General features: G+C 42.6%; 1 protein-coding gene across 1 annotated transcript in view; it reads right to left on the bottom strand.

The window, feature by feature from the left end:
* CNN2 (calponin 2) overlaps positions 1-16195 on the bottom strand; it is a 28563-nt gene extending 12368 nt beyond the window's left edge. Inside the window, exons 1-3 of the mRNA XM_073597228.1 lie at positions 15901-16195; positions 3951-4072; positions 1617-1683 (exon numbers count right to left, since the gene is read on the bottom strand). Of these exons, the coding sequence (XP_073453329.1) occupies positions 1617-1683; positions 3951-4072; positions 15901-16119 (408 nt within the window). The 5' untranslated portion in view covers positions 16120-16195. The remainder of the gene's footprint in view (positions 1-1616; positions 1684-3950; positions 4073-15900) is intronic.
* Between the last annotated feature and the right edge of the window lie 4391 nt (positions 16196-20586).

Below are 20586 nucleotides of genomic sequence, written 5' to 3'. Positions count from 1 at the left end.
TAAAGTTTAAAATCCAGTAATACTGTCTCATCCTGCTCTATTTTTATGCACTGCCTAATTTGTGGAGGCCGCTGACAGTCTAAAGGATTTAATACTGTACTGCTCAGGGGGTCCATGCTGCACAGGGATCCTGGGAGCCTCCAGCAGGAAGAAACAGCAAATGCTGAAGGCAATTTACAGCACACATCAATTTTGGTAGCATATAGTTACATAGTAGGTGAGGTGGGGGGGCAGGGGAAACAAACAAGTCCAACCTATGTGTGATTATATGTCAGTATTACATTGTATATCCCTGTATGTTGTGGTCATTCAGGTGCTTATCTAATTTTTTTTAATTTTTTTTTTAAACTATCGATTCTCCCCGCTGAGACCACTGCCTGTGGAAGGTAATTCCACATCCTTGCCACTCTTACAGTAAAGAACCCTCTACGTAGTTTAAGGTTAAACCTCTTAGCTTCTAATTTTAATAAGTGGCCACATGTTTTGTTAAACTCCCTTCCGCGAAAAAGTTTAATCCCAATTGTGGGGTCACCAGTATGGTATTTATAAATAGAAATCATATCCCCTCTCAAGCATCTTCTCCAGAGAGAATAAGTTCAGTGCTCGTAACCTTTCCTCATAACTATTATCCTCCAGACCCTTTATTAGCTTTGTTGCCCTTCTTTGTACTCGCTCCATTTCCAGTACATCCTTCCTGAGGACTGGTGCCCAGAACTGGACAGCATACTCTAGGTGCGGCCGGACCAAAGTCTTGTAGAGCGGGAGAATTATCGTTTTATCTCTGGAGTTGATCCCTTTTTAATCCATGCCAATATTCTGTTAGCAGCAGCTTGGCATCGCTGAGCCTATCTACTAGGACCCCCAGGTCCTTTTCCATCCTAGATTCCCCCAGGAGGTTCTCCCCCTAATGTATAGATTGCATTCATATTTTTGCCACGCAAATGCATTATTTTACATTTTTTCTACATTAAACCTCATTTGCATTGTAGTTGCCCACCCCATTAATTGGTCCAAATCTTTTTGCAAGGTTTCCACATCCTGCGGAGAAGTTATTGCCCTACTTAACATTGTCCACAAATACAGAGATTTAACAGTTTACCCCATCCTCCAGGTCGTTCATGAACAAAATAAATAGGATTAGTCCCAGCACAGAACCCTGGGAGACCCCACTACCACCCCTGACCATTCCAAGTATTCCCCATTTATCACCGCCCTCTGAACTCGCTCTTGTAGCCAGTTTTCAATCCATGTGCCAACGGACCTTATTTTGTACAGTAAACGTTTAAGGGGAACTGTGTCAAATGCTTTTGCAAAATCCAGATACACCACATCTACGGTCTTCCTTTATCTAGATGGCAGCTCACCTCCTCATAGAAGGTTAATAGATTGGTTTGGCAAGAACGATTCTTCCTGAAACCATGCCGATTACTGCTAATGATACTACATACATACTATATATCTATACACTTGCATATTTATCAATGTATGTTCCTTGCTAAAGAACATTATTTCCATCAAGTGGTCATTGGTAAAGTTCCACTTTAAGGACACTGATTTCTAAGTACAGTCATGGCTATTAACTTTTTTTTTCTTGACACTTCAGATTACTTCCTTACCTGATGCCAGTTTTGTTTGGAAACATTGATTTTTGGAATGGAGTTTGGACTTAACTTGTTCATGAGTCTAAGATGGAAAAGTGAAAAACGAATTAGTATGGAAAGCTAGCTCCAGGACAATAGTTTAACTCCAAAATTTGGACACACACCTCAATGCTTTTAATTGCACACTTACATGTATTTTCATGATTTAAATGGAAATGCATATGTACCACTAAGTAACCGAGTTTCACCTTTCAATAAGCTGAAATGACACCTGGAATCTGGTTGGCTGTTGCAGGCAACAGCTCAACTGGTTTGAGCTTATATTCACAACCCCCAGTGCCGATTTCCTAACACTGCTGCTACCTACATGGTTGTATAAAGTGTGCAAAGCTCTTCACATCTCAGTTTACAGTAAGAGGGTAAAGTGCATATCAACCAAGCTTTTTTTTCCCCATAAAGGAACAAAGGGGGAAGCAGGCGATTCTGTTTCAAGAGGTTCTAATATACATCACGATGAGAGAACAGATTTCTAGAACCATTTCAAATTTGCTTTAGATGAGAGGCATTCATTTGATCCCCTACAAAAAAGGAACTACTACTTAACCAGCCTTCAGAAGCAGACATTTAAAGCTGCCATGGACTGTCGACAGGGAGCCACCAATAAAAAAATGGCAGCGTGTTCACCTCCCGTATACTGGCGTAAAGCGGCCTCTATACAGAGGGACTGTTTGATTGGGACAGCAAGAGGAACGATATGAAAAACTTTAAACAGGAGAATAACTCAATCTCCTAGGACAGAATTCATAGATTTTGCCCTGGTGGGGTTTTTTTTTTTTAATTAATATAAGATAGTTGATATGTGGCAGCAGTTTCTGTAAACAACTGGCAAAAAAGTGTTAAAGACTACAATCTTTTGAAAAACTAGCATGTAACACTGCAACCCATGGCATCTTGTATTTTTAATTGTATTAAAATATCTTTCCATTTCAATCTGGAGGAGCCACGTTCATTTCTTAAAAATGGTCCTAAAAATGAATGTAACATAGCAATCTGGAGGCGGTCTAAACACTGCTCATATATGAATGCCAACACATGTATCCTTGCTTGTGTGATTGGCAAGCAGCGATCGGGAGCTTTCCGCTGGCTGTTGGCAACTGTGCTGGGAGCGTGCTCTCGGCACAGCTGTTCTTTTGCAATATTACACGCAAATACGCGGCCTCGACACCAAGGCCCACTCGCGAAGAGGCCACATATTTACGTGTTGTTGGCGCCAAGAGATTAAAAAATACATTTTATGGAAAATTAGCATTACACTTTAAATGCTGCCCACAGAAATTCAGCCACCCAATCTGAATTTTTTGATGATTGACACAGCTTTATGGGTCAGGCATGAATGCTCAGGCAAACTAAGTATAATGATCCTATATGCATCAGCAAACAAGGGTGCCTGACAGTGGACGTTCATCCTTGCACATCAGATCGCCCCATTTAATCTAAAGGCATCCTACCTATAGATGCTGAACAGTATAGATAATTTGCACTGCAAAAAGGGTGCTAAGCTACTTACAGGACCAAGGGAGCCCATGAACAACCCAATGTTTGCAAGTAGCGTGCCCCTTTCCAATACAGTTTCAAAACAATGTAGGGTTCCCCAAGTCCTAACAAACACTTCTGATTATCAACAGAACTCACTCATCTCATACAACAATGTCCAACTTGCTGAAAAAGCTCTGCAAATAGAAGAGTTCATTGCCTTTCCTTTGGAGGAAGGGGGAACACGCATTTTTTTTCAGTGCAAGTCTAGTCATAGAAAAGATAGTGGGGAGACCTGCCTGCGCAAGGACAACAGATGTTTTAGTGCCCATCACTTTTAGTGCCAGTTCACACTTGTGCGATGTCAGACATCGCATGAGATTTGCACCGCACTGCAGATCACATGCGATGCGAATATATGTATGGCTGAATTTGCATTCGGGCCAAAATCGTGCAGGACTTGTTCACACCCATACGATTCCTGTCCAAATTCACAGTTCTCACTGCGATATGCGAACAGATCTGGGGGTGTCATTAACTTTGCATTGACACCCGCATAGGGCAGTGTGAACTGCCTGCCAGTTCTATGCAATGCTGGAACCGGCACTGTAATCAAGCTGGTTCCCGCATTACGCTGGTGTGTACCGGCACATCTGTTTTATAAAACCAACCACACACCCCCCCTCCAAAGCCATCTTCCAATTTTCATGCAACATTTTGTAAAAGTAACATGGAAAGTCCTAGAGTAAAATAGTGCATTACTGAGATTTAAAAAAAAAAAAAAATTTCTATTAATGTAAAACTTAAAATACTTACTCACACAAGATGACACCATCCTTTAATCCCTTCTGGAAGTCTGGACCAATGGACATTCCAGTGACCTCTTCCATCCATATTTTAAGCTCAGCCTCCTTTTGAGGATCATATTTCTGAGCCAACTAGGAAATAAGAGAAAATTGTAACTTTAGTTTGCATAGACTAGGTAAAGTAAGACACCAAAAACTGCCTGTACCTGCCTTCCCCATGTTACCCCACTGACCAGGTCTGCTGCTAGAGCCTTCAAAATTTCCAGTGTAAAATATTTAACTTTTACAAAGGAGCCAGCCATGAGAGAAAGTGCTTTAAGTTGGCAACTAGCAACTTGGACACCCATAGCAGTAATTTGGAATAAGGTCAAATGTACCCCATTATACAGAAGTATCGTTTTATGGCAGCAGTGGGGAAGAATGCAGAAGATAGGCACAGGCAGCTACTTGTGAACAGAGAACCTGATACTTTCCCTAGAATGAGCCAAATGCAGGTTTAACCATTTCAATACTGGACACTTTCAACCCCTTCCTGTCCAGGCCAATTTTTCAGCTTTCAGTGCCGTCGCACTTTGAATGACAACTTCAGCTGTCAACAGGGGAGACCCACTGACAACTCAAAAGAACAGAGCCTGAAAGTATCAGTTTCAGGTATCTGTGCATTTGCACGAGTACCGATACTTGTGCAAATACCGAGGTATTGGCACCGATACTAGTATCGGTGCAACCATACTGATAACCAAGTTTGTTTACATGTGACCAGTTGTGATTGGACACAGCTGATCACATGTAAAGAGCTGCTGTGATTGGCCCTTTACCGTAATCAGAGCAGACCATGGACGTCTTCCCAGAAATGGATGACCACACTGTAGCAGTCTTGGCTATAGCACAGTCGGGAAGCGGTTAAAGGTTAGGTTCATTTTTTAAACATGTTACCCCCATAATTGGGGGTAACATGTTTACGCAGATCATCCCCTCCCCTCTGATAGTGGGCTGGGGTTCCTTTTTTTTTTTTTTAGAAAAGGTGAAATAATCCTTTAAAGAAGCTTTGCTACAAAGTTTTGAAGTGACCCATAAAGTGTAGAAGATTGCAACATCGTACCCCACCTATACAGGTGGCATGGATAATAGAACTGTGTGTTCAGCAAACAATCTGATAAAGGAAAAAAAAAAAAAAAAAAAACCACACACACACCACACACTGTATAGTTCTCAATACACATGATCCTCCCCGTTTTCTTCACAGATATGAGCACAGAGAAAGACAAAACCAACCAATATAGAAACAAAGCCCCCACCCTGACATACAGTGCATTTGCATACCTGAGTTATTTTGGATTGTAATACTCCTCTCTGGGGTGGTGAAAGTGAGTAATTAGCTCTTGGCGATGTTGTGTTATTCATACAGGGTGTGGAACCTACTGCAGTGTCATTGCACTAAATCACAAAACAGCCTTACTTCAACCCAGTTTTATATTATGAAATCAACGACTTGATCTTAGCAGTATAGACATGCCAAGAATAATAAAAAGAAAGAGGTCATATGAGCTTTTACATAGAGAAAGGGATGGTAAAAGAATGCCAATGAACGATGTGCAACAAGCAAAGTTTTAAAGCCCAGATCAAGTACACAGGTAAAAGAAAAGTATCTAATGACAACATTTACATTCTTGTGTAAAAAAAGCTGGAAGGTAATTGCAACTCCTGACCATCCAACCTAGGTAGAAACCAAGCTCAAGCAAATCTAGCAAAGGTGTGATAACGCACAGAACGGCGTGTTTATAAAAACAAAGCGGACCTTCAGTCATTTTTTCATCTTTTTATCTAGTAAATCTTCTGCCCTTGTAGTTTTAACTTTAGAGTAAAACATTTTTTTTTCTGCCAGTATATACCTTATACAGCCCACTTCCTGTTTCTTGTCTGGTAAAAAGCCTAGGCTTATGATCTGCTGACATCCCAAAGATTAACGCTGCATTCACACTTCAGCGTTTTGAATCGCAGGCAGAATCTGCACGCGATTTTAAAGCGACGGTGTGAATGACAAATCGCAGGACTCCATTGGAGATACCAATCATTTGAATGGCACCTGCACCTTAACTGCGATAAGTCAGGCTGCAATCACAGCAACCCACATCGCCCAAAAGTAGCTCCTGAACTTTTTTGCCCGACATGCTTTACGCGATGCGTGTTGCCACAATTGCAGCGCGATTTGTCACACAACAATTGCACCAGACCTGCACTGCAATTTCAGGTGTCATTTAAATGAATGGCATCTCAAATGGGAGTCCCGCGATTTGTCATTCACACATCAGCGCTTTGAAACCGTGGGCAGAATCGCTGCAAATCTGCCCGCGATTCAAAACGCTGAAGTGTGAATGCAGCCTTACTGCTGCTCAGGGGCTTCAGAAAAATTGCAGCCTCCAGAAAGAAGAAACAGGAACAATGCTTGAAGCAGTTTACAGCACACACTAAATTTGATAGCATAATTTATTAAATGTGGAGTGCAGGTTTCATGCTAAAGACTTTTTTTTTTTTTAATCATCAAGTTATGGGTAATGTTCCACTTTAAATAAGGGTGTGCTCACACTAGGAGTTTCTATACTGTGCCTGAGCAGGTTTCCAGTTCACTTGTGTGATTGCTCCATGCTCAGGCATGATTCAGTCTGCTCTACACAGTCCAGTTGGACTCAGGCATGGTATACATCTGTGTGAGGCAGAGAGGATGACATAAGCAAGTTCAGGCCCAGAACAATGCAAGTGCAAGCCAGCGAGGGAGTGGGGACAAGGTTAAAGTACCCGTAAAATTACAATTGCACACTTAGACACAACCAAACTGAGTAGGACTTTAAATCTACCACTGATGACCTCATTAATAAACCAGGCCCTGTGTGTTAGTTTCTGTGTGCCAATATAGTTTCATAGGCATCCTGGCAGATTTATTCTGTAGGTCAATATTAAATCCTGTGAAGAACATATATGTATCCCTGTGCCCAAGGTGAAGCTTTACCCAACAACAAAGAGTGAAAACAAGAAGCTTAATGCAACATTTCTTATCTGTCAAAGCATTTAGCTGGTTCAGAAAGGTGTTCTCCTTCAGAGAATTCCATACATCCCAACCTTGATACCACCCTGTACTTGACAAGTACATTTCACAAGGTATAACAGGAACAAAGGAGAGAAAAAAAAAACCCACACCTAGCGGTATGATCCTTTAAGCCACCCATACACATTTGACCACCATCTATATTAACTATTCGAGCCAAACATTTATTTATCTAAGCAAGAAAGATTGTTCTAGTCTCTAATGTAAATACAATGTAGGTGCACAGAAAAGGAGAGCGCAGCAACATTTTATTGCGAACACTAAGGACGAATTGCTCCACAGTGGCTCCAAAGGGTAAAGGCAAAATTTGGTTTGGTTTTGGAAAGAGTGGAGAGGAATAAGAACATTGTCAGTTTTCACTGCTGTCTGTACCCCCATTAGAGAGATTCACTCCATCTATTTTTCCCTGTTTACCATCTCTGAATGTGAAAAAAAAAAAAAAAAAAAAAAAAAAAAAAATAATAATCCCAAATTTTGGGTTGACACAAAAACAGTATTAGATGGAAAATCTTCCAACGGGTAGAAATTAGTTCTGGTGACACCCTGGGATTCCTTCTCACCTCTGTTTTGACTATGGGACAGGAAATGAAAGGAAATCTCCCCAATGAGGTGCAGATAAAAAAGAAAAATATAAAACCCTTCCTCACTCTATCAAAAATGAAATAAAGTTCTACCTACAATTAGAGGTCATTGGGGACTACTTTAAAAACATGTAAATAGTCAAATATCCATAGCCTGGCCACAGTTCTAGAGGTTCTAGACTACTACTGCTTCTAAACATGCTAGTTGCCTGGCTGTCTGATATCAATTCTTTGAGTTAGAATTCTTGATCTGCATACAGAAGTATGGAATAATCCATTTTTCAGAAGACAGACATCAGAAAGTTTGTGGCAGAATGACCAATATTTTAAGCTCGTTCAAGCACTGCATGAAACAAGAACAGTTGTAAACGTTTGGTCTCTTGCTATGGATGCTTCTCTTTCCTACACTTTTATAAGTAGGACAGTCCAATAGTATTAGTTCGAGACTTTACATGATAACAAGTTATGCTCAAAAATTGGGGGCATAAAAGTGATAGAAATAATTTTAAAAAATGATCAGTCTGTATGAGGATATTCTTAAACAAGGGTCAAGTATCCTGAGGAAGGTTTGTGTGGTCCTAATGATTTAAAAATTATAGGAAATACAGGGTAGAGCACTTTTACACAAGTAACATGTGGATTGAAAAACCTGATCAGGTTAAGCTGGCCATACACTGATTATGTGGTTCAGCTGGAACTGGCCAAATTTTGATCAGTATGTGTCCGTTTCTGCTCGACAGAAGTCTGATAGACTTCTGGCAGACATGCTGGAAAACTTGTCGATCCGCAGCTGTAGCCAATGATCAGTGTATACGGACAGGTCCCACCGCATTTGTGAACGCTGAAAAAAAAAAACAGTATATGGCCAACTTAACCCTTACTTTCCTGCAGACTGAGCATGAAACACATTTGCCATACATTGCTTGCACTGGCAAATTAAAGTTTACCTTTTGGAACATGTTACACATTCAACTCCAATCTCGATACCTTCCTCCATATGATAGCGGGCACAGATCATCTCCCTGCACCACTGTCACAATTCAAAAATTGTGGCTGTGTATGGCTCCGCCCACACAGCCACATAATTCATTCACAGTTTCCTGTGAATGAACTACAGGTACCATCAGTCACTGCAACAGGAAGCTTGCAGTTTTACATGAATTGCAAGGTTGCCAAGCTTCAACCTTGTAGTTCATTTACAAGGCTTGCAGCTTTAAAACTGACGGCATGTATAGAGGTACAGGCTGAAAACGGCAGTGCTTGTCTGAAGGATCCTGACATTGCACCCCTGATCACGGGTGCAATACTTTCCAAGCTCCTGCAGGAAAAAAATAAAAAAAATGAATGCACTTTTTTTTCCCCTACAAAAATATTTATTATTTTTTCTAAAAAGAATGAACTTATCCTTTAAAATGAGCTCCTCAAACATGTAACCCAACTGCAATGCACAAAATTAGGTCAAAAGAGTTCTCCTTGGGCTATGATCTTCAGAAAATGAACAGTCATTTTGCCTTCTGAGTAGCTAGCTTCAGACCACAGCCTTTCATTCAGGAAGCAATCCAACCGCTAAAAAAAGAACAAAATCTCTCATTCAAATAGCATAAAAGCTGTAAATGGAGCATTGACTTTTTGTTCCTGTAGGAACAAGGTGGAAAAAAAAAAAAAAAAAATCTATTTTTTGTTTCCACAAGTTTTGTATTGCAACCATCTGTGCAGGAAACGCTGTTCAGTTTTAAATACAGCATAGATCACAGAAGTTCTGGACCCTGCATAAAAGGGGGGGAAAAAAAAAAAAAAAAAAAAAAAAAAAAGACTCATTTATCGCCTCTAGTCAAGGCAAAAATAACCACCGTCTAGTTGCCGATACATCTCTGCTATTTAGTTCCCTCAACTACTGCTCCACTGAGTCAGAATATAGACATGTTTACCATGGCTTAAAACTGCTGATCCCTATGGTCCCAGGATCCAGAATAAAAAAAAAAAAAAAAGCAAACGACCAATGTATGTGTACATAAAGGACTAAATGTAAAGAAACATACAAGAAGGAAGGAAACTGTCTCTGCTAGAGTTTTATGTACCTTCTGAGAAGGGGACCTCCTGTCATTGTAAAATAAACGGAAGCGTACTATGCCGCAACCAGAATGCATGTGGAAATTACTTTTGCAGAAAGCAAGATGTATTGTTTGGTTTTACTAAGAAGTTTAACAGTATACACGAATACAATTTAAACCCCAACTCATTCATATGTTAAATTTTACTGTCCAACCCAATATTAAAATATATTAACGTAGAAAGATATACTTGGTTGGTTGCATTTTCTAGAAGTTGAGTTGTGTGTTGTAAAAGACTACTCCACTTGAAAAAAGTAAAGATGTTCAAGACTTCATGGAGGATGCATCATCATAGTAATGTTTATGACATCTTGTTACCTACCCAGTGGCAGACATTGCCTTTTGGCCCCTTATTCAACTACATAAGGGGGGGGGGGAGAGTGTTTTCACCCAAAATGCGAGAAGCTAGCAGGTGTTTTGCCATGCACAAACATGTGACAAATGCAGCAAAATGCTTCTAGGTTGATTTACTAAAATTGGGGAATACAAACTCTGATGCAGCTGTACATGGTTTAGCCACGTTTTTCATTTTTACAGCTTGTTTTTACTGCTCCTGAAAGCACAGGCTGTGTTTTTCTACTGTCCCTAAACACTTATGCCTCCAAACACCGACAGTTTACGTGTGCATGGACACAGACCAACATGGTGGGGCTTTTAGGTAAGCTTTGGCAAAAGACCCGGAAGCTGGTTTCTATGCAGACTTGCACCAGATTTTGCAATCTCCAGTCTTAGTAAATCAACACCTTCATGAGCTACTATTCTGAGTTTGTCAAGCGTTGGTCAGCCCATTGAAATTGGGCGTCACGCAAAACGATGCGTGTTCCTGCTATACTAGGTATGAATGGGGCTTTAAAGGGTTTTTATTGCTATCTGGCTGAGAGGATCACCCTCCTAAGCTGTACAGGTGACAGAAAGTTATTGGAAATCTGAAAGTTCAGTTGTCACAGGAAAAGGAGGCGAAGGTCAAGCTTCTACTGGGGTCACCCGTGCTGGTGACAACTAAAGCTGGTTTCTAATAGGATAGGCCAAGATTTGCTTATTGGGTGGCTGTCGGCGGGATCACCTGTTTTGGCCCACGGGCTAAGGCTGGCTATAGATGGAGTGAATTTCTTTCTTGCAACCACAGTGGAACCATTCCTGCTGGGAGAACACAGTAATTATGGTCAGTGGCAATAACAGCCGCTGGAAATAACCGCATGTAAAATCCGGCAGCCTGGTTGTACCCAAGTTGATCGTACATTCAGCCTGCCCATACACTGTGTGAATCTAGGCCTGCCGAGATTCAAACTGCCTATGACAGCAAATGGGGGGGGGGGGGGGGGAGGAAAAAAAAAAAAAACAGACACCACATGCAACATACTTGGTACACTCCCAATAAAGTCTATGGGGCTAAAAATACCCAATTCTGCCAATTTAAAAAAAAAAAAAAAAAAAATGTGAACAGGAGTCATTTAAAACCGGATTCTTGATGTTGAGGGCTACTGGTTGACAAACCGTTTAGGTATGATTACATGATCTATGTATGCCTTTAGGGCTTGTTCACACTGCAGTCCCCACATTCAGTTCCACACACATTTACATGCATTTGTGGTATGAGGCATCATCTTTTTTAGGCTAGGTTTAGATGTGCGCCAGACCTGGTCACCCCTCTGAAAAGCAATCCACAGTGGATCTTTTTCAGAGGCATTTGACAGCCAGCGAGAAAGATATGCTGCTTCCTCCCTGCCTGTTTTAAACCTGTAAATACTGCACCACTGCTTGCATTACACATGGTTACAGCATGGTAGTGGCACCATTCACTTGTATTGGTTGCGTTTGGTGGCAACATTACCCAATGAACGCGAATGGTGTATAATTTTTGCTGGGGCTGCAAACCATTGCATTATACAACCCTGTATGGCTTAAAGGGGGGTATCCCCAATTGAAGGTGTAAAAAAGAGCCCTTGAGGCTTGTTCAAACCATCATAGGTGACCTGCATAATGCAAGTTTTCTATGTGCCCTATTCATACCACAACGCTGATGTGATGCGCAATGTGGAAAATTGCAGCTTGTCTATTTTACTGCACTGGATGGGCCATGTGTCACCAGACTGCTGTGCAGTAACATGAATGAACATACATGAAATAAGTTAGAAAAATATAAAGAGAACAGTGTGATGCACTGAAACATGCATCACAGCTCTCTGCCAGAGCTGCCACTTCATTAGTCTGCACAGTAAAATGCTGCGTTTTCCTGGGCAGGCTAGAATGAATGATGTCTCACTTGCATTTATGGTACGTTTAGGTGTGAAAAACACAGCATGCTGTAAGGCACATGAAACACCACATTGGTGTAAACTAAGCTTATTGTATTACATAAATTTTTGCATATGCGTTCGCAATGCGTTTACAAAACATTCATACTGTATCTAAATACCACACATTACAAATCAAAAATCGTACAAGCTCCTTTAGATCTACCATGTAGTACAAGAGCCTTGCATACTGGAATTAAAGACCTGGGCATAAAACTTTACTCATCTAATTACACGGTGGGGTTGATTTACTAAAACTGGAGAGTGCAAAATCTGGCGCAGCTCTTCACAGAAACCAATCAGCTTTCAGGGTTTTTTGGCAAAGTTTAATTGAACAAGATGAAGTTAGAAGCTGACAGGCTACCATGCACAGCTGCACCAGATTCTGAGTGCAGCAGTTTTAATAAATCAACCGCTTCTTTTAGTGCAAAACTTCCTGTGTAAAGCCTAGTACACAGGCTGAATGTCAGGTGACATTGGCCATTTCAATAAAAACGGGCCGACATTCAGCTGGTGTGTATGGCAGCCGGTCCGAACGAGCATTCTGAAAAATCAGCAGCTGTCCAGCTCCCGATCAGCGATCTCAGCCAATGGATTGCTAGTACAGTGGCTCCGACTGGAGCAGTCACTTTTTTTCCGTTCAACCTGGAGGGTTGAATGAAAAAACTCTGATGGTGTGTACTAGGCTTTGTAACCAAATACTTGCATAAAATTGTCCTTTCCCCACCCTCCAAAACCTGCATCTGGCATACATGTAGCCATACTTCAGTGTGAATGTCGCAAATGCAGATCTGTAAATAAGTGCTTGGAAAGCATTTTTTTTTTTTTTTTTACAGCTGTGTAAATGAAGCCTAATTGGATAATGCAGCTAGGCCTTTGCATTAGGAGTTTACACAGATCTAAAGTTGATTGTACAGAGATTGCAGCATGTATAGGGAGCCTAAAACCTGATACACTATCAGTAACCCAGTGGGCTAAACGGAAAAAGACTGAGCAGTTCACTGTACTAACTGTGCGATGTTAGTACAGTAATTTCCCAGCTGAGCTATAGGGGATTGACCCCACCACCGGCAGCCAACGTTGTTTTTTCTAGCATACCCCTTCGATAGAAGTCAGACATTCGGTCGTCCTCTGTCAGACAGGCTGCCATACACACGGGCCAAATGTTGCCCAGCTCAACAGACCTGTGTGTACCAGGCTTTAGCTCCAGTCATGCTAAAGCTTTTTTGTTTGGTGTGACAGCATAGGGCAGGCTGCTGTACACGTGTCAAGAGGCGCTCCCGCACCCTTTGGGGCTGCAAGCGGTTTCCAGACACATTTCAGGGTGCCGCTACCAATTAGGCCTCATACCCACTTAAACTCAGAACGCTGCTTTTACAGGCGTCTGAGCTTGCTAACCTATGTGTCCATGCACACATAGGAGTTTAGAGGCAGAAAATAAAAAAAAAAAAAAAAAAAAAAAAAACACCACACTGGAGCTGCATGATTAATCGTTAATCGAGATTGCGATCTCTCCCCCCCCCCCCCCCCCCCCGGCAATCTAAAAGCATTTTCCCAATTCTATGTAGAGTTCATAGACAGTCGACAGCTGTCAAAAAAAAATTAAAAAACCACCACACACACAGGCAGTCTGCCAAGTTTCACAACATTTCTCAGCTGCTGGGCTAACTATAAACATTGTAAGGTTTTGCTCTTTAAATCAAAAGGAATGAACTTCGATCTGTAAATGAGGGAAGTTTAACTACTTAAAGAGCCCTTGCACACTGGGGCGGCGGTAAAACGCAGCTATTATTAGCGGCGTTTTACCGTCGGTATGCGGCCGCTAGCGGGGCGGTTTTACCCCCCGCTAGCGGCCGAGAAAGGGTTAAATATCACCGCAAAGCGCCTCTGCAGAGGCGCTTTGCCGGCGGTATAGCCGCACTGTCCCATTGATTTCAATGGGCAGGAGCGGTAAAGGAGCGGTATGCACACCGCTCCTTCACTGCTCCGAAGATGCTGCTAGCAGGACTTTTTTTACCATCCTGCCAGTGCATCGCTCCAGTGTGCAAGCCCTCGGGGCTTGCACACTGGAATGAAAGTAGCGGCACTTTCGGGGCGGTTTGCAGGCGCTATTATTAGCGCAATAGCGCCTGCAAACCGCCCCAGTGTGTAAGGGCTGAAAGACTAAACCTTCTTCGGACACTTGCTGGTTTCAAGTTAGGCCCCTTTCACATGTGTGGATCCGTTTTCAGACATCCACCTGCTCAGCGGGGGATCGCTCTGTTGATCCCCGCTGAGCTGGCGGATGACCAGTCTGTGTCCGGTCACTGTGCAGGCATGGACCTGTCAGATCTCCGCTCTCCTCTATGGGGGGGGGGGAATATAAAAAAAAAAAAAAAAAAAACCCACACGGATGAAAAAAAAAAACAGACCGCCTATCTGTTTTCATCCGAGACAGACGGATGTAAAATAGGGTTTCCATCCGTCTGGATTTAGCGGAGCGGATGTCAGCGGACATGTCACTGCTGACATCCGTCGCTCCATAGAGATGTATGGAGCGTCCGTTCAAGTCCGCCTGAAAAAAAGCTGACAGGCGGATCGGAACAGTCTACACGTGTGAAAGGGCCTTAGTCATTTTTTGCTAGAAAATTACTTAGAACCCTCAAACATTATATTCTTTTTAGCAGAGACCCTAGAGAATAAAATGGCGGTGGTTGCAATATTTTATGTCACACTGTATTTGCGCAGCGGTCTTTCAAATGCAATTTTTTGGGGAAACCCCCCCCCTAAAAAAAAAGACACTTTAATGAATTAAAAAAAACTAAAACCATAAAGTTAGCCCAATTTTTTTGTATAATGTGAAAGATAATGTTACGCCGCAAGAATTGTGATCTTTATGCTAAGCAAAAAAAAAAAAAAAAATCCATAATTCTCATTTTTCTCAGAATCGTGCAGCACTACACCACACTTGTGTGGTGTAAGATTTTTTGAAGAAAAAAAAAAAAAAAAAAAAAAACTACCACACACACACAGTTAGGCTGCATTTACACCCGGGCATTTTGAAACACGGGAAGATTTGCCGCGATTTCAAAACAGCCAGGTGTGAATCACAAATATATTAGATGCCATTCGTTTGAATGGCACCTGAAAACTCGGTGTGGTACTGCCGCGATAAATCGCGCTGCAATCTCCTGAAGCTTGTCAACCAAAATAAAAGTTCAGGAGCTTCTTTTGAGTCAACACGTCTCACGCAATTGCAGCACGATTTATCGCACTGCAGAACCAAACCACATTTTTTTTTTTGTTTTTTTTTTTTGGTGCCATTCAAATAAACGGTATCTGAAATGTTCGTTGTGAGATTTGTCATTCGCACCTTAGCAAACCGTGGCAAGTCTGCCTGTGATTCAAAATACCCAGGTGTGAACATGGCCTTGGGCACGTTCCCATGTCAACGCATTTTAAATGCAGAATTCCGGTCAATAGAACGTATTAACACCATAATATGCGCACGCGGAAAAAAAAAAAAAAAAAAAAAAAAAAAAATTAAAGCAGCTTTTTACCGCATTTTTTTGCTTCTAAACTCCTATAGAAGGAAAATAGATAATAATAATAATAATAATAATAATAATTTTACTAGAATAGTGTGTGGGACGCCTTAACAGCAGCACAAGTCTCACACTTTTGTGTACCCCCAGAACACACAGGGCCTAAAGGAGCCACCAATGGAAGTCAATAGAGAAGTGATGAGTAGGTGTTGTCACACGTATACACAGCACCCTGTATAGTCCCCTCCTCACATGCACCCTGTATCTCCATATTCCTATGAGAAGAATTAGTAACATGAGGAAAGAACGTTAGAGGCCCCTCAGCACCCTACACACCATCACCTTACCCTGTTCCTAACTTCTGCAGACAGTCCATAGGACGGCCCCTTGTTAAACTGACTGCTCATGCTGCCCCGTTCTAGAAGAAGGCCTTCGGATGGATAACAAGCACGCCGCTCCTCTCTCCAAATCTCTCCGTCTGCCCGTCTCCCCTTCTGTTTGTCTGAGTCAGTTTCCTCTGATTGAGTCAGTGTCTGCGTCCCGGGCCCCACCCACTCCTCCGCCATTGGCTGACAATAAAAATCCCCATATATGGGCAAAGAGCGCCGAATTCCTCAGGATGGGTCTGACCCGCCAGTCCCAAAATGTGAGTGAATTCCGTGTAAGCATCCGGGGTACGGCCAGGTAGGGCACGGTGTGCAGGGGGACGCGCCCACTGCGCAGGTACCGGCCACACCCAGTACAGGGCGCGGTTCTCTCACATGAGGGTGGGCTGCTCGTCCCGCTGTTTAACGTTATTCTTTATTAATGGCCCTGATTTCTTTTTTTTAATAAGATTTTTTTTTACACCCAACTTTATTTAGTGAAATGAAGTTCACAGACACAACTTTCACCAAATACCTCAGCCCGTCATTCCTCTTCGAATTTCCCTTTCTAGACCTCCTTTCACACTGAAGCAGTTTTCAGGCGTTTTAGCACTAGAACTAGCACCTGAAAACCGCCTCATTCTTTGTGCTTGCGGGACGTTAGAAAAAGACCTGCAAGCAGCATGTTTGTGGCGGTTTGGGAGCACTGTATTTAGCGCTCCCAAAATGCCCCTGCCCATTGCAATGAATGGGCAGTGCTTCGGAATCACCGCAACACTGGAATTTTTAACCCCTTCTTTGGGGTTAAAAGCGCCCCGCTTATGGTTGCCACCTCATCCCTTTAAACCTGAACACATATTAATTACACAGGTGCTGTGGCTGATTAAGGTGGTAATTAAACTCACTTGGTGCCTTATCTGCATTTAATTAGCCTCAGAACCTGTGTAATTCAAAGGTGTTCGGGTTTAACCACTTGACATCCGCGCTATGGCCGAATGACGGCCACAGCGCGGACCTACATTCCCGGGAGGCCGTCATATGACGGCCTCCCCTGTGCACGCTCCCTGCGCGCGCCCTGCAGGGCGCGCGCCGGGCGCGGTGTGATCACCGAGTCACTGAGACTCGGCTGATCACCGATCTGAGTAAGGGGCCGGTCCCGGCCCCTTACCATGTGATCAGCTGTCAGCCAATGACAGCTGATCACATGATGTAAACAGGAAGATCGGTAATCGGTTTTTTTTTTACTCGCGCTGACAGCGCGAGTAAAGAAAAAAGCCGATCACCGGCTCAGATGCCAGGGACATCAGTCCCAAAGTAAGAGCACAAAACATTCTCATCAGTGCCACCCAAAAGTGCCACCTAACAGTGCCACCTAACAGTGCCCACAGTGCCACCTAACAGTGCCCACAGTGCCACCTATCAATGCCAACAAGTGCCACCTATCAATGCTCACAAGTGCCACCTACCAATGCCCACCTGTAGTGCCAATCAGTGCCACCTGTCAGTGCTGCCCATCACTGCCACCCATCAGTGCCCATCACTGCCACCCATCAGTGCCCATCACTGCCACCTATCAGTGCCCATCACTGCCGCCTCATCAACGTACATCAATGAAGGAGAAAAATTACCCGTTAAAATTTTTTTATAACAAAATATAAAAAAAAAAAATTTTTTTTTTAAAAAAAATTCAGGTTTTTAAATTTTTTTAACAAAAAGTAAAAACCGCAGAGGTGATCAAATACCACTAAAAGAAAGCTCTATTTGTGGGAAAAAAATGATAAAAATTTCATTTGGGTACAGCGTTGTATGACCGCGCAATTGTCATTCAAAATGCGTTAGCGCTGAAAGCTAAAAATTGGTCTGGATAGGAGGGGGGTTTAAGTGCTCGGTAAGCAAGTGGTTAAAGGGATGAGGTGGCAACTCTAGCCCCGCTAGTGACTGAAAAGCGCCGCCTAAAGCGGAGTTCCACCCAAAAACTTCCGCTTTTCGGAATCCCCCCCCCCCTCACATTTGACACCTTTCAGGGGGGAGCAGATACCTGTCTAATCGAGGTATTTGCTTCCACTTCCAGGCATAAATAGCCGCAGTATCCGTGGATATCTATGCTTTATCCGGCGCCTCCTCCATCCCCCCGCTGTCTCTCGGGAGAGACACAGGTCCCAGAAGACAGCAGGGACCAGTGGAATCGCGCGGTGCGAGTCGCGCATGCCCAGTAGGGAACCAGGCTGTGAAGCCGCAAGGCTTCACTTCCTGATTCCCTTACCTAAGATGGCGGCGCCTCCACCCGAGAGCCGAGGGACAGATCGGCTTCGGGTGCCGACATCGCGGGCACCCTGGACAGGTAAGTGTCCATATTTTAAAAGTCAGCAGCTGCAGTATTTGTAGCTGCTGACTTTAAAAAAAAAAAAAAAAAAAGAAAGAAAATTGTCGGAACTCCGCTTTAAACAGCGGTAAAGCGCAGCTAAAACGAACAGCGCTTTACCGCTAACAGCCAGCACTTTCAGTGTGAAAGCAGCCTTAGTGTAGAACACTTTGTAAAGCCCATGTTGATAGCTGCGTGTTCTGGGAATGCACTTGTGATGCCATTAATTGGTAATGGCACCCCAAACATGGCGTTTTTGTTGCACTCAGGGCTGCCAACTGTCAGTAAATTCACTTCTTGTGGTGGAAATTTGTGATTTTTATATCTGTCCGTGAATGTCCAGGCTGCATGTCATTCGCAGACACATGTAAAAATCACAAATTTCCACAAATTGAAAATTTACTTAGAGTTGACAACCCTGGTTGCGCTACAAAAAAGCACACAAAGCTTGCCTCCTGAAAAGCCGCAGGAGCTTCTCTGGAGCATTTGTCATGTATAGGGCAGCCCATTCAAGTGAAAGTTGCCGCCTCATCCCTTTAACCACTTCAGCCCCAGAAGAATTTACCCCCTTTCTGACCAGGCCATTTTTTGCGATACGGCACTGTGTCGCTTTAACTGACAATTGCACGGTCGTGGGACGTTGTACGCAAATAAAATTGATGTCCTTTTTTCCCACAAATAGAACTTTTGGTGGTATTTGATCACCTCTGCGGTTTTTATTTTTTACGCTATAAACAAAAAAAAACTAACAATTTTGAAAAAAAAAAAAATATATATATTTTTTACTAACTGCTATAATAAATATCCCCCCAAAAATGTAAAAGAATGTATTCATCAATTTAGGCCAATATGTATTCTGCTACATATTTTTGGTAAAAAAAAAATCCTAATAAGCGTATTATGATTGGTTTGCGCAAAAGTTATAGCGTTTACAAAATAGGGGATATATTTATGGCATTTTTATTATTATTTTTTTTTTACTAGTAATGGCGGTGATCAGCGATTTTTAGCTGGACTGCGACATGGCGGACACATAGGACACTTTTGACACTTTTTTGGGACCAGTGACATTTATACAGCAGTCAGTGATGATGTCACTCCTGTGCATGCGCGCGGGAGCTGCCGGTCACGGCACAGGCCGTGAAGAAACAGCACAGGCAGCCGTTCCTTCAGAGCGCATGCACCGATGACGTCATCTGTGGCGTATACAGTAAATATCTCGTAAACAGCGCACATTTAGGAGATATTTACAGTACCTATAGGTAGAGCTGCACAATTAGACGTTAAGAATCGAGAACGCAATTTTTCCCCCCTCTCGGTGTTAACAAAGCATTTTCCCGATTCTATGCAGAGTTCTCTGCTCAAGCCGACAGCTGTCAAACCCCCCCCCCAAAAAACAGGCAGTCTGCCAAGTTTCACACCATTCAGCTTAACTATAAATATTGTAACGTTTTGTTCTTTAGATCAAAGGAATGAACTTCGGTCTGTAAATTAGGTCAGTTTAACCATTTAGACCCCTTTCACACTGGGGCCACCGAGCGTTAGTGCTAAAGCCCCACCTCGTTTTAGCGGCGCTTTTCGGCTGCTAGCGGGGCGTTTCTAACCTCCCCGATAGCGGCTGAAGAAGGTGTTAAAAGCGCCCGTGTTGCAGCGCTTCTAAAGCGCTGCACATTCATTTCAATGGGCAGGGCGTTTTGGTATCGCTAAATACAGCGCTCCCAAACCCCCCCCAAAGATGCTGCTTGCAGGACTTTTCTTAACGTCCCGCAAGCGCACCGCCCCAGTGTGAAAAGTCACACCAAAATGAATGGGAGGCAGCTTTCAGGCATTATTTAGAGGCTAAAACACCTGAAAATCGCCTCAGTGTGAAAGGGTTCTTAAAGACTAAACCTTTTTCGGACACTTGTTGGTTTTAAGTTAAAATCATTATTTTTTGCTAGAAATTTATTAGAACCCCCAAACATTTGAGATAGATAGATAGAGAGATATATATATATATATATATATATATATATATATATATATATATATATATATATATATATATATATATATAATATTATATATTTTTTAGCAGAGACACAGTTTAAAGGATGCCTGAGCTCATCACTTCTCAGAAGCCATGACTGAGCGCTCCCAGATCCAGCCCGCAGCGCCAGATCAGAGGTCGACTAGAGATAAATTCAGGCGATTCCCAAGCTCTTCTATACTTCTAAAGAGTATAAATAATATAGTTAGCGGGGCAGACTTCCGATCATTTGACCACTGTCAGAGCCAATCACAGTGGACACATGATCAGTAAGCCA

Source organism: Aquarana catesbeiana, linkage group LG01 (assembly GCF_042186555.1).
Source record: "Aquarana catesbeiana isolate 2022-GZ linkage group LG01, ASM4218655v1, whole genome shotgun sequence".
NCBI lineage: Eukaryota > Metazoa > Chordata > Amphibia > Anura > Ranidae > Aquarana > Aquarana catesbeiana.
This window is presented reverse-complemented; position numbering and strand designations above follow the sequence as displayed.